The 14,112-nt window shown below is 36.1% G+C and overlaps 1 protein-coding gene across 3 annotated transcripts in view; it reads right to left on the bottom strand.

Moving 5' to 3' along the window:
- Positions 1 to 14,112, bottom strand: part of dab2ipa (DAB2 interacting protein a) — a 217,478-nt gene that overhangs the window by 55,452 nt on the left and 147,914 nt on the right. For 2 of the 3 annotated variants that reach the window (XM_056463984.1, XM_056463982.1), the window contains exons 4-6: positions 11,615 to 11,771; positions 6,513 to 6,611; positions 1,605 to 2,159 (exon numbers count right to left, since the gene is read on the bottom strand). In XM_056463984.1, the coding sequence (XP_056319959.1) occupies positions 1,605 to 2,159; positions 6,513 to 6,611; positions 11,615 to 11,771 (811 nt within the window). The remainder of the gene's footprint in view (positions 1 to 1,604; positions 2,160 to 6,512; positions 6,612 to 11,614; positions 11,772 to 14,112) is intronic. The other variant, XM_056463983.1, reaches the window with a different exon arrangement.

The raw sequence follows: 14,112 nt of genomic DNA, 5'->3' as shown, positions 1-14,112 counted from the left end.
AAAATAAAATGATCTGTGTTTGAGCATAATTGGATCTGAGCATGTAGAATAAATAAACATAAATACAACATTGTTATTAATATGATAATATTTATAATAGATTATTATTATTATTATTATTATTAATTTTAATCATTAAAATTAACATTTTAGATTTTTTTATAAAAATATACCTTCATAAATTGATGTTTTATTTTACTTTTAAGGTGTAAAAAATTCAACTCAAATAGGTTGTGTTTACATGATGTCATTGATGCTGTCAAATTTAGATGGAGGGCAGGAAGTGGTTCTTCTACAAAGGATTTGCTATAAATGTTTCTGTTCTATGTTGTTTATAACTGTTTAAATCAGCCAAATTAAGAAATGCCAAACAGCTTTTATAGACTTCAAAAAGTTTTTGCTCAAAAAGGGGAGAAAGTTCAAGAAACTGGCTGAAAAACAGAAGAAAAGGTGGCATTTAATAAAGATTTATTCAATACATCCATGTGTACTAACTTTTTCTGAACACGATAATTCGTTTGACAGCAAATAAAAAAGAGATTATATACATGCCTAGCTATGTGTATAAATATGTTAATGTGTTATATAAAAATCAGATACAAACACTACCACACTTATAAAATATCCAGGAGAACATACATAACGTACCCCGCCATGTAGCCGCTGCAAAGAAATCTCAGTCTTATCCATGTTTTTACTGGCATTTTGGTGGAATAAACAATCGTAACGTTAACGTCTAAATGCACAGCAGTGGTAAATGTTTATAGATGGTTAAGTTCATCGACAGAGCAAAAAGAAATGCAACCTTTGTGACAAAACTAGACAGTTAGTATTGTGGAGCACTTTATAAACTGTAATATATACTGTAACGTTATTGTAAACTGTGGTGGATTGTGATGGTGTATAATTATAGAAACTGAAGCCTACTGAATAATTAGTTTATTACTACAGTTGTGATGATCACAGCAACAATATAATTACTCTGACAGTTTAATTCAAGTAATTATCTATTGTATGTTTCCAAAGACTATAGTATTTACTATAGTATTTTTTCATGTAACGTAATAGCTTATACAATACTGTATATGCCGCCTCAATGACAGGCAAATATATTTGAGTTCAGTAGAAAACTTGGCCCTCTTCATGATATAAGGATCATGCCAGAGCAGACCGACATATGTGGTTATATATTTCTAATAATAACTCCCTTGAAATATGATATAAATTGCAAAAATACGGACTTTCCCTCTATGTCTCCCATTCAGTTTTTTGCCTTCATCTGAATTTCGTCATCAGAACAACGGGATTGCAAACACCCTACAAGATCGGATTACTTACATTATTTCTATCTCATGATTATTTTAGTGCTTAATTATAACCCTTGCAAATGATTTCATTTTATAGGAACTAAATAGACTTAATATAATATAATATAATATAATATAATATAATATAATATAATATAATATAATATAATATAATATAATATAATATAATATAATATAATATAATATAATATAATATAATATAAAATTTTAATTTTTAATAGTGTGTGCAGATGAATCATGCATAATACGCATGAGGTAAAAAAGCAGTGGTCTTACCTTGGCCTTGCCTGTGCTTTGTAAAATATGCACAAGCGCACAAGCCATCTCCTCCTTGTTCTTCACACTGAGCGCCGGCTCCAGCACAGAGCACATTAACATATAGTTATTAGTAATATACTCTGCAAACTCCTTGTAAAGCTCCATGGGGAGGATGCTCATGCTCTGATAGCGGGACTTCATGCGGACCATGGGTCCAGGACTCTTCCCTTTGTTAGGATTCGGCGTGCTTACCGAATACCATTTTTCCACAAACTGCCGCCCGGTGACTGTCGCAATGGGAATATTGACCAGGCCCACATAATTATTTTTGTCCTTCTTTTTCTTTTTGTCAGTTTCCTTGTAAAGATGAACGGTGATGCTCTTGACCGAGGGCAGATTGTTGAACTCAAAGTGTTCACCCCAGAAAACGTTGTCCGTTTTGAGTTTGCAGGTAGTCCGTGCGTATAACGTGTCGTCCAGACAGAGTTCACAGAAGTATTTTTTCTTTGCTGGCAAGTCCTTGGCTTCGATAATCCAACATTTCAGCATATTTTCCACCCGACGGGTGTTATCCTGCAGAAAATATAAACACAGTTCATGCTTTTTTTTACTCTCAAAGTAAGGGATGACTTGCATTTTATGAATGACAAAGGATCACAGTTTCACCTAAAAATCCTCCTAAAAGTTTTTTGCTGAAGAAAAAAAAGTCACCTACATCTTGAACAGCCTGAGAGTACAAATCTACAGCAATCTTTCATTTTGGGGAGATCTATACCTTTAATGCGCATCTAATAATTTTCCTCTAAAGCAAGGGTGCCCAAACTTGGTCCTGGAAGGCCGATGTCCTGCAGAGTTTAGCTCCGACCCCGATTACACTAGATACACCAGGACCAGTTAATTAAATCTCTTAGTGACACTAGAAACTTCTGGGAGGTGTGTTGAAGCAAGTTGGAGCTTAACTCTGCGGGACATTGACTCCAAGACCAAGTTTGGGCACCCCTGTTTTAAAGTGATGGTTTACCCCAAAATAAAATTTCTTCATTAATTAAGTGCGTGCAGCAAATAACCATAAAAGTCCAAAAAAAAAAAAAAAAAATCACCATGATAGAACAACCAGATAACCCTGTGACAATAATTGTATATGTGAACAGAAACAGTTTGGGGATATTTTTACACGACCAAGAGTGAAGATGCCGCTTGCTGTCATGTCCACTTCGGACATTAAAAGGCAAATCCTCTGCAAAAAAAAAAAAAAGCCGACATAAACAAATGGAAGGATAAAGTAAGGAAGGCTTTGAGGGAAGCTGGTAAACATATTTGAATCGAAAAGGAAAACAAAAATCAGGGAAAAATCATCAAAAGAGGTGAGTGAAAGAACCGTATACATGACATGATCTCTCTCTCTCTCTCTCTCTCTCTCTCTCTCTCTCTCTCTCTCTCTCGGAACCTGCTGAAGAATGCTAAACAGTACAAAAACAATTAACCTATCAAAATAAACCACATACCATATATAATAAAGCTGTATCAATGCATATTTGCACTAGTCCTGTGTAAACTACGGGAAAAACAGTAAGCAGTTTATTTGTTTATATATTTATTTATATTGTGAGATGGCACCAGCTTTTCTAAATAAATGACAATAATGAGCCATGATATATATCTGCATTTGTTTGTATGTATTTATCTATTTATTTAATGTTTATAGTTAATAACTGATTGTTATTGCCTGTACTGTAAGAAGGTCTATGTATTGTACATTGTTCATATTGTACTTTCTGTATTTAAATAATAATAATAATAATAATAATAATAATAATAATAATAATAATAATAATAATAATAATAATAATAATAATAATAATAATAATAATAATAATATAAGAAAACTATAAACTAATGCTTAATATTAACCTGAAGTTTCTTTTATTGTTTTAAAACTAAGATACTGGACATATACTGTTCTTCCACATTTGAGAAACATAAATCACAATAACTTGTATTTTTAATACTGACACAAAAAAACTCCTCAGAATTTCAGAAGCTTTTGTTGTCTATCTTTAAGTAAAATAAAAGTATATAATTTAATGTTCACAATCCAAATGAAAAAAATCTTATTACTCAAAATTAGAAAATATGGACTTATATGGTTTTTCGTCTCAAGGCCTCAATTACTCATGTCATTCCAAATCTGTAAGATCTTCATTCACCTTCAGAACACTAATTAATACATTTCTGATGAAATCCAGGAGCTCCCTGACCCTTCAGAAACATCAAGAGTCATGAAATGTTCAAATCCCAGAAATATACCAAAATCTTTGTAAAGATCCTGTCAACGAAACAACAGAACATTGTGTCCTGAACTGACTCTGAAGGCAAGACTCTGTTGAATAAATGTGTGTTTTATGCTTGTTATTCCATACACTATTTTTGTAGCTTCATAAAATCACAGATCACACATGGACTTTTTTGACAATGTTGTTGGTACTTTTGAAAGGTGCACAAAGGTCCTACTGGTTTGGAATGTCATGAGTAATTAATGAAAGACTTGTCATTTTGAATTATTCCTACAAAGGGGTCATGAATTAAGAAATTAAAATGTGCTTGATCTACTGATGTATAATGGAACTATAAAAGCATCATGAAAGTTTCAGAACTCAAATCTTCTAAACTTCTTCTATACTACCACATCACTGTATGTTTAGCTCCGCCCACTGATTCTGCAGCAGATAAATAATGAGAGAGGACATGCAGAAATCAAACAATAATGATGCTCTGAAAACAACAAGATGCTGTGCGATGTCAAGATGTGGAAAAACTGTTTCACAATTTCCTTCCATCTGATTCCAACATTAAGAAAGAGTGTCTGAAGTTTATCGATTAAGCTTCAGTCCTGTGTTCACTTCAATCTACTGCAGATTTATTTACAACCAAGCACAATGTGATGCAGGTTTTTCAAAAAGACTGAAAATAAAACTATGTTGTGGTGAATATACTGGAATCCATTACACAGGTGAATGTTTTAATTAAGTGGTCACTATTTATTTGTCTGTTATTACAAATTGTTTGATAAACTCAAAAGCTGCATTTACACTACATGGTTCTAGTGACTCAATTTTTTTCTCCCATGTAGCACAGATGGGATATGGCCCATGTACGTAGAGCAGAAAAAATCACATGGATTTCGATTTACTCAGATTCAGGCCTTGTTTATATGTGAATATTGATCCGAAATGAGTCGGATCCGTGCTCGCATGTCTGCAGTGTAAGCAGATAGATCGGATTTTCACCTGTCAATGCGAGTTGTGCATCATTAAAACCATAGCGAATGACGTCAAGTCTGATGCTTTCATTTCGGAACAGACTTCAGCAGAGTCACAAACCTTAAATCTCATACATGAGGACCCAATAACATTTATATTGTCATGTATAACAAGTATTTAAGCATGTTAACGAGAGAGAGTGAGAGAGAGAGAGAGAGAGAGAGAGAGAGAGAGAGAGAGAGAGAGAGAGAGAGAGAGAGAGAGAGAGAGAGACAGAGACAGAGACTGCAACATCGACCATGTAACCAATATAAACTAACATAAAACTGTTGCATACATCATGTGCATAAATAACGCAATGGATATGACATTAAGACGCCTACTGGTTTACAAAGGCCTAGATACTAAAAGAAGATGGCCAAATGAGAACTTTTCTGCCATAAACTATAGTAAAACAACTTGTCAAAAAGAATTTAAAAATAATAATTAAACCCTGGTAACAGATAAAATACAGGAATGTATTTTATTATCAGCTGTCAGTCAGTGCCCGCTCTTTTTTTCCTGGTCATTGCGCCTTTGCCGTGTGCTGCAGACAATCAGATAAGAGTCACATTTGAAAGATGATGTAAGCAGGTCATCAAAAAAATCGGATACAGTCACAAAATCAGATATGACCATCTAGATCTGCAGTGTAAATGCAGCCAAAAAAATGACATTTGATGTTTGTTCAAACTTCTTATTTAAAATCAGCTGAAACGACACAACTCTTGACAAATTTTAGTTTAGTAGATTTAATTTTTTTTTCAATTTAATTGTTTTAACTTAAATTTGAACGATTTGTTTTAAAAAAAAAACAAAAAAGTTAACCTAATTCCGTCATGTTGTCCCCCGAACCCAGCATATGTTTAGTGTATCTGCTCAGTATTTAATTTCTTTTTAACCTAAATTACAGCAGCATCCATCTATGACGAATGTAGACTGTGAAACATACATTTACACCGGTACAGTTTCACAATTTTCCTTCAGCTTGGTCCCTTATTTATTAGGGGTGGCCACAGCGGAATGAATCGCCAACTATTCTGGCATTTGTTTTACACAGCGGATGCCTTTCCAGCCACAACCCAGTAATGGGAAACACCCTAACATTCTCACATTCACACACACACACTACGGCCAATTTAGTTCATCCAAATCACCTATAGCACATGTCTGTGGACTGTGGGGGAAACCGGACCACCAGGAGGAAACCCACGGCAACAATTCAACATGCAAATAAAGAACCGCGCAATGGCCCAGCCAGGACTCGAACCAGCGACCTTCTTGCTGTGAGGCAACAGTGCTAACCACTGAGCCACCGTGCAGCCCCGCTTTCCAACTTTCGAGACCAAAAAATGTTTAATTATGCAAAACTGTTAGCCAATCATACCAGTGGGCACCAGTGGGACTAGCCAATTACTTCTAAAGTATGATGTTTTTGATATAAACTGACCTCTGAGAACAGTACACAAAATAAAACAAAACAAAAAAAGCAGTTTGTGATCCCTTAAAGTCGATCAGAATCAGTCGATATGTGAGGTAGGATACATGAGCAAAAGCAACACGCTGACTGGCTTAAACCTCATCCCTTCTCAAATTACGCACGATTCAGATGAATCATCCAGTTTACCTTATTGGGATGCACAGCGCGTCTCAAATTCTCCATCCATTTGTCTCTCTCGGCCGCCGACCGACATGAGAAGCATTTGCTTCCTGTTGAAGTAGTTACCTGCAATTACAGATTACAATTATCAGATTTGCAGATAAGTGCATTAAGGATGCTGGAATGGATGTGGAGATGGTGGACGTGAACACAGAGGAAACCAGCGCTTAGTAAACAATCTGTTTCCCAGGAGTGAAGAACAATTACATTTTGGGAATGAGTGAAAGTGTCAAATTGCCTGATCAGACAGAACGCACTTAAATCGAATGCTGGATCACATAATATATCAGAGAGTAGAGACACAAGAGGCAAATATTCCTTTCATATCCGAAATTCATCCTTAAAAGACCATCTGCTCATAGTCACCATCCAGGTGATAACAAAAGTACGGGTGTGTATTTGAATACTGAGGGGTAAATTCACTCAAACGAATCAAGTTTAACCAGCTGCTGACTGTACTGATGTAGCATTGCTCTATATGAACTTTATTTGTATTTGTATTTAAATGACATTCATAAAAATAAATCCCAAAATTTACATCATAATATACATTTTACAATAAAGCTGAATTAGTTAATGCTAAAAAATTAAAAAATTTAAATCCAAACTACAAAATTTCAGCTAAATTTTATATATATTTTTATGTTTCGCTTGATTTTTGTATTACTTTTTTAATAATAATCTTAATTTTTTCCCCTTACATATTAATTTGGACTGTGATGTTATTTTGTTAGTTTAGTTCCAGTGTTGACTTGGGTACTGACTAATCTAATGTATATGCACAAATATATTATTGCATAGCATCCTATTAATTTAAGAGAGATCTGTGCACTATATACACTCAGCGGCCACTTTATTAGGTACACCTATCCAACTGCTCGTTAATGACATCTTCTAATCAGCCAATCACATGGCAGCAACTCAATGCATTTAGGCATGTAGACATGGTCAAGACGATCTGCTGCAGTTCATACCAAGTATCAGAACGGGGAAGAGTGGTGATTTGAGTGACTTTGAATGTGGTATGGTTGTTGTGGCTAGATGGGCTGGTCTGAGTATTTTAGAAACGTCTGAACTATTAAGATTTTCACGCACAACCATCTCTAGGGTTTACAGAGAATGGTCTGACAGAGAGAAAATATCCAGTGAGCAGCTGTTCTGTGGGTGCAAATGCCTTGTTGATCCCAGAGGTCAGAGGAGAATGGCCAGACTGGTTTGTGCTGATAGAAAGGCAAAAGTAACTCAAATAGCCACTTGTTACAACCGAGGTATGCAAAAGAGCATCTCTGAATGCACAACACATCGAACCTTGAGGCAGATGGGCTAAAGCAGCAGAAGACCACACCGGGTGCCATTCCTGTCAGCTAAGAACAGGAAACTGAGGCTACAATTGGCACAGGCTCACCAAAATTGGAAAATAGAAGATTGGAAAAACATTGCCTGGTCTGATGAGTCTTGATTTCTACTGCAACATTTGGATGGTAGGGTCAGAATTTGGCATCAACAACATGAAAGCATGGATCCATCCTGTCTTGTATCAACAGTTTAGGCTGGTGGTGGTGGTATAATGGTGTGGGGGATATTTTCTTGGCACACTTTGGGCTCATTCGTACCAAATGAGCATTGTGTCAATGCCACAGCCTACCTGAGTATTGTTGCTGACCATGTCCATCCCTTTATGACCACTGTGTACTCATCTTCTGATGGCTACTTCCAGCAGGATGGTTTCTTGAACATGACAATGAGTTCACTGTACTCAAATGGCCTCCACAGTCACCAGAACTCAATCCAAACTCAATCCACCTTCGGAATGTGTTGGAACGGAAGATTCTATGCTATCATGTCAATATGGACTAAAATCTCAACCTTGTTGAATCTGTGCCACGAAGGATTAAGGCAGTTCTGAAGGCAAAAGGGGGTCCAACCTGGTACTTGTAAAGTGTATCTAATAAAGTGGCCGGTGAGTGTATATATATGATACATATATGATATATATAATACACAGAAACTTTTACTAGATACTTTTTATTTATCTTATTATCTGTATTCTTTTTTTTTTGAGGGGATTAACTAAGACAAATCGCATATAAATGCCTGATTGTAGTTTTCTTAGTCTGCACCCTCTGACCTTGTGACCACATAAGCATCTGGTTTAAGTGAGCCTTCCCTGCAGCACACGTGAAAATCATCCAGTAACGCGACCCCCTGGCCCCTCAATGATTTAACTGCAGAGCGGCAAGAGCGCAGCTATTTTCTGCTAACTATTTGATCTCGCCTAATGGTCATGATGAAGTTTTAATGGGCCTAAGCCGCGTGCTATTTTGAGACCCATCGGACATTAATAGTCCTTCTTTGCAATTAAGGCAAGGCACTGCAGGTGAATAGGCTAAAAAAACTTATTAGTTCTCACCATACTTCCCCAGTTGATTGATATTTATAACATTAAGAATAGCAAACTTTTTTTTTTGTATTACAAGTTTTCCAAACTGATGTTTAAATATGCAAATGAGGCACCTTTTTTATGAAATATGCATACATTTGCACACATTTCCAGAAAAAAAAGTCTGAACATTGGATGAAGTTAGGTTCAAAATTCTTGTTTTTTTTTAACATATTTAATTAAAAGATTTTAACAGAGGGAATTTGGTTATTTTTTATTATTCCATATTTCAGAAAATACTGGTCAGCAAGAAAAAACTATTTTAGATTTAAATATTGTATACAATCAGGCATATTATTTATAAACATATTTCTCTGTAAAAAATCTTCAGAACAAAGATATGAATAAAAATGCAAAGTCTAGTCAGTGTAAGTGTTGCTGAAGTGGAGATTTATGGCCCAATGCTCCTCAGACAAAAAGGTCTTTAAAAACATGCATTGTAATTGAAATCTACATATACAAATTGATAAAGTGCAACAAAAGAATCACTTAAAAGTGTATTTTTTTTATATTTCCTTTGCATTAGAATGAAAAAAACAACACTTTAATAAAGAGCCTCTATCACAGGTTTTTGAAAATGACCTTTAATGCAGTGTGTAACACAGCACTAAGTGAATGAAAACATCCAGATGAGGTTTAAATCTGAAAGTCCACCATGTTTAAAACTATTGATTCTTTAACGAAACAGTCGACTCAATGTCGAATAAATGAATTTTGTTGGATTCGGATCTTTTGCTTGAATGCATCGACTTCGACACGGAACATCACCAAATATGTAGTACCGGTTTCAGTAAAATGTGAACCCGCCTTTCCCTTCAGACACTAGCAGAGCGTGGGGGATCACGGGATTGATTATGACGCAAAGATGATGATCACTGACAGATAGAGATGTGTCTGTGGAGAATAAAGGGTTAAATTTCATTTTCACAGCAATACCACATTATAGCCAACCTAGTGCTGTGTTTGTTCCTATAATTTTTCAGATTTTTGAGACAATAACCTACGCTGCAGCGTGGGACTCATCGGCCGTTTGCTATTAAAGGAGCAGCAGAGACTATTACAGTATGTATGGGATTTTGTCAGACTTTGACAGGGACTTTGTCAGTAACTGTTACAGTTCATATGGACCAGTTTCTTCTTCCTCCGGATCATTACATGTTATTGTAATAAAATTGTTGCCTCGTTTTGTGTATTTTGCTTGTAATCACTTATCTTTTACAGATAAGTGCTTCTACTGTATCTCTCAGGTTAAATTTGTTTGGGGACTATTCACAATTGCATCCAAAACTACGTTGAAAACGCAATGCATGCTTCTTCCTTTACCAATTTAAATGCGTTTCTGAACTCACGATCCTGTGCTGTTTGCCTTTGCTAAGCCACCATCAGCTGTTCCTCACACTCGCGGAATGGTAAAAATGTTCAAAATAGTTTAATTTTTGCCACTGTGTGGATTATTACTGAATGTGTGTCGTTGTTATTACTTGGGGTTAGCGTTAAGAGTAACAATAAAAATATTGTTCTATTGTTTCCAGTTTTAATGCTTAAAACGTCATTATAAAAATGGCCTTTATTTAATCATGCTCTACAAATGACTCGTTTTCCAGCAAGGTAACTTATGATGTAACAGTGGTACACAGACTCCACCTCCAGAGCACGAGCTTTGCCCATTGACATTTAGTTTCTCAGTGATGTAAAGATTGTGTTGTAGCACAGAAAAACCTAACAGAACAGATTATAATCATTTTCAAAGTAGTTTAACTTTTGCCACTGTGTGGATTAATACTGAATGTGTGTCATTGTTACTTGGGGTTAGCATTAAGAGTAACAATAAAAATATTGTTCTATTGTTTCAAGTTTTAATGCTTAAAACGTCATTATAAAGATAGCCTTTATTTAATCTTGCTCTACAAATGACTCGTTTTCCAGCAAGGTAACTTGTGATGTCACAGTGGTACACAGACTCCGCCTCCAGAGCACGAGCTTTGCCCATTGACATTTAGTTTCTCAGTGATGTAAACCTTGTGTTACAGCCCAGCAAAAACTGATTATAATCATTTTCAAAATAGTTCAACTTTTGCCACTGTGTGGATTAATACTGATTGTGTGTCGTTGTTATTAATTGGGGTTAGCGTTAAGAGTAGAGTAATATGCTGGTGTTTAACTGCATTGCTTTATTGCATTCCTGCATTGGACTCTCACATACTTTCTGCTACTTTATGGCTGTGGTGGGCATTTCTTTCTGTCTCGTGCTGAACGCAGTCGACCAATCACCACAGACTCGGTTATTGGACCAATCAGCGCAGATTAGGCTCACACTAAGGAGGGATTTGGGAATAAATTAATCGTTGAACGAATCATATGGGAGTAGTAGGGATAATTAGGTAAAAATAAATGCATATTATAAGACAATGAAAGTGTTTTTTGACCTTGCATGCATATCAGCCTGTTGTTGGAGACCCTCAAAACCAAAATAAAACCTTTTTTTAATGCAAGATAGGGGCTCTTTAAAAACCCAAAAGTCCAAAATTTCAAACTGTCAGGCGCATAAAAACAGTGTTTTTGGCTTCAGTGCCTCTCAATAATCCAAAGCTGAGACTCTACAGGGAGGCGCTGAGGTCAGCAGACTCACCTCGAAGCAGAAATCCTGTCCCAGGATGCTGCTGTGCACTGGTTTGATGAGCACTTCCTCCTCCATACTGAGATCTAGAGCTTCAACTGCACTGCTGGGGCTGAGCAACGACTCGTGAGACCGTGATTCCTTCAGCCTCGGCATCAGATGGGATCTACTGGAGAGAGGAACACATGCATCAGACACGGATACGCATTTGTCCGGCTGGGCTGGGAGATATGCACAAAAACATTATCACTATAAAGCATTTCATATCAGGCGATATCATTAATAGTCACAATAACTGCCAAATCTCTATTTCATTCATGTTTAAAGCCATATTTTTTGTTGTATGTTAAAGCTAATTGTTAATTTAACCAGTTAAACTCTAGTGCTATTTTGGGATTTTGCCTAACCAAATTTAAAAGCTTCTCAAATCCACATGCAGAGGTGTAAATGCAAAAATTTGGTATTATTTTAAAGAAAACCCTTTGAATTTTCATAAAACACTATTAAAAGTGTTTAAAATAACTGTATATGTTGTCTGTGTTATAATAAACACCTAAAAAAGAGTCGCTTTTTGTATTTTTTTTCATTAACTCAAATTTGAAAGTGTACCTTTTAGGTTTTAATACTTAAAACGTCATTATAAAGATAGCCTTTATTTAATCATGCTCTACAAATGACTCGTTTTCCACCAAGGTAACTTGTGATGTCACAGTGGTACACAGACTCCGCCTCCAGAGCACAAGCTTTGCCCATTGACATTTAGTTTCTCAGTGATGTAAACATTGTGTTGTAGCACAGCAAAAACACAGAACTGATTATAATCACTGCTACTGATACTGTGGATGTCACATACAGATGTATGTTTAATATCTGATGCTCTCACATGTCCAGTTCTGTCACACTCTCATTTAGGCCATATGAATGAAACATGAAGCAGTTTGCTAAGCCAGCCTCTAGACTGTAACTGAGTTTTCAGTGGCCCATTGCATAGTTGATTCTGTAAACAAAACGTGTTTTATTAAAGATGCAAGACAACATAGAAGAGTCAATACTCTTTCTCCTTTGCATGTTATTATACTTCAACGGATAGGGTAAATATGTCAATATGTCTAATAACATCAAAATACCAATAGCCAATACACAATACCCCTTTTTATTACACATTTAATTATGTCTAAAGTGAAAGTAAAAAAGCAACGTGGCCCTTCAATGATGATATGATCACTAATGTGTGAGTGTGTGTGCTGTGCACTTGGATGGGTTTAAATGCAGATCACAAATTCAGAGTACGGGTCACCATCCTTGGCCACAACTTTCACTTTCACTTTCTATTTAAATGGTAAAGGAAGAAATTTCTTAATGATAGCAGATTAAACCTGCTGTTTTTAATACCTTTAATTGACAACAAACAACCAAATCGCAGCTGGACCAGCCTGAAGAATGTTAAGCACTGTTTTCATCAGTTGTTCTGTTAAATTTTGTCACGATCACCAGTGATCTAACCCTCATAGATCGCTAGAGAATATTCACACGGCCTACAATCATGTCTCCATATGAACTACTAGTCCTGTCATGCACCACACACACACACCTGCTCCAACTCTCCTTTGATCACATTCACACAGCTGAAGCTGCTCATGTACTAATGACACTACACATATATACGGCTCAGTTTGACACTCTCATTGCGGAGTCTTGTTAGGTTAACACCATGTACAATTACAAAGCGTTCCCTGGTATAATCTCTACGTGTTTTGACCCTTACTTTGTTTTATCGTTTACCCCGTCTGCCGCCATCTGCCTGTTACCTGATGACGCCTCTGGATTTCCTTGTTAGTTTCCATTTGCACCTGTGTTTGATCATTGCCTGTCTGACCACTCGTCACTCATCTCCCTTGTGGTTACAGATTTATTTGTGTTATCTGTTGTAACTTGCTTAGTTGGTAATTACTGACTACTTCTCTTTAATAATGTTTTAACTATGTTAAAGCTAGTTTCTTCTCTAAAACTGAAATTTTAAATGAGAATTGTGAGATTTATTAGAATGCCACATGGATCAAAACACAAAAAACAAAAAATCTAAAAGTATTTTACTTTATATTTAGCTGGGGCAGTTTAAATATTGACAGGGCCAGTGAAAAGTCACACATTCGCTGTGATAATGATAGTCTTTATTGTTTTATTGCACAGTTATAAATAAATGAATCTTCCAGTGCCAGCTTGATGTAAACCTGAGGAAGATTAGAAGGGCGTCAGTTTGGGAAATAATGAGGCCAGGAGGATTTTTCAGCAAGTTGTAATGAGCTGTCAAAAAGCGGTGTCACTTAATTGGAAGTGAGGTGAGTCTCTCTCACATAAGAAGTGGAAAACAAAGTTTGCCTCCAGGAGGTTGACCTTCACTCGGATGGCACTGTTTGAATGAAGCCGCCGAAGGCTCTGGGATGACTAGCACTGTCACAATAATGAAAGAGGAAGTAACACATTGAAAGGTGAAAAGGAAGTGTTTAAAG

The sequence above is a fragment of the Danio aesculapii genome, chromosome 8 (genome assembly GCF_903798145.1).
Source record: "Danio aesculapii chromosome 8, fDanAes4.1, whole genome shotgun sequence".
Classification (NCBI taxonomy): Eukaryota; Metazoa; Chordata; class Actinopteri; order Cypriniformes; family Danionidae; genus Danio; species Danio aesculapii.
Note: the sequence above shows the minus strand (reverse complement) of the source record. Positions and strands in the feature narration are given on the sequence as shown.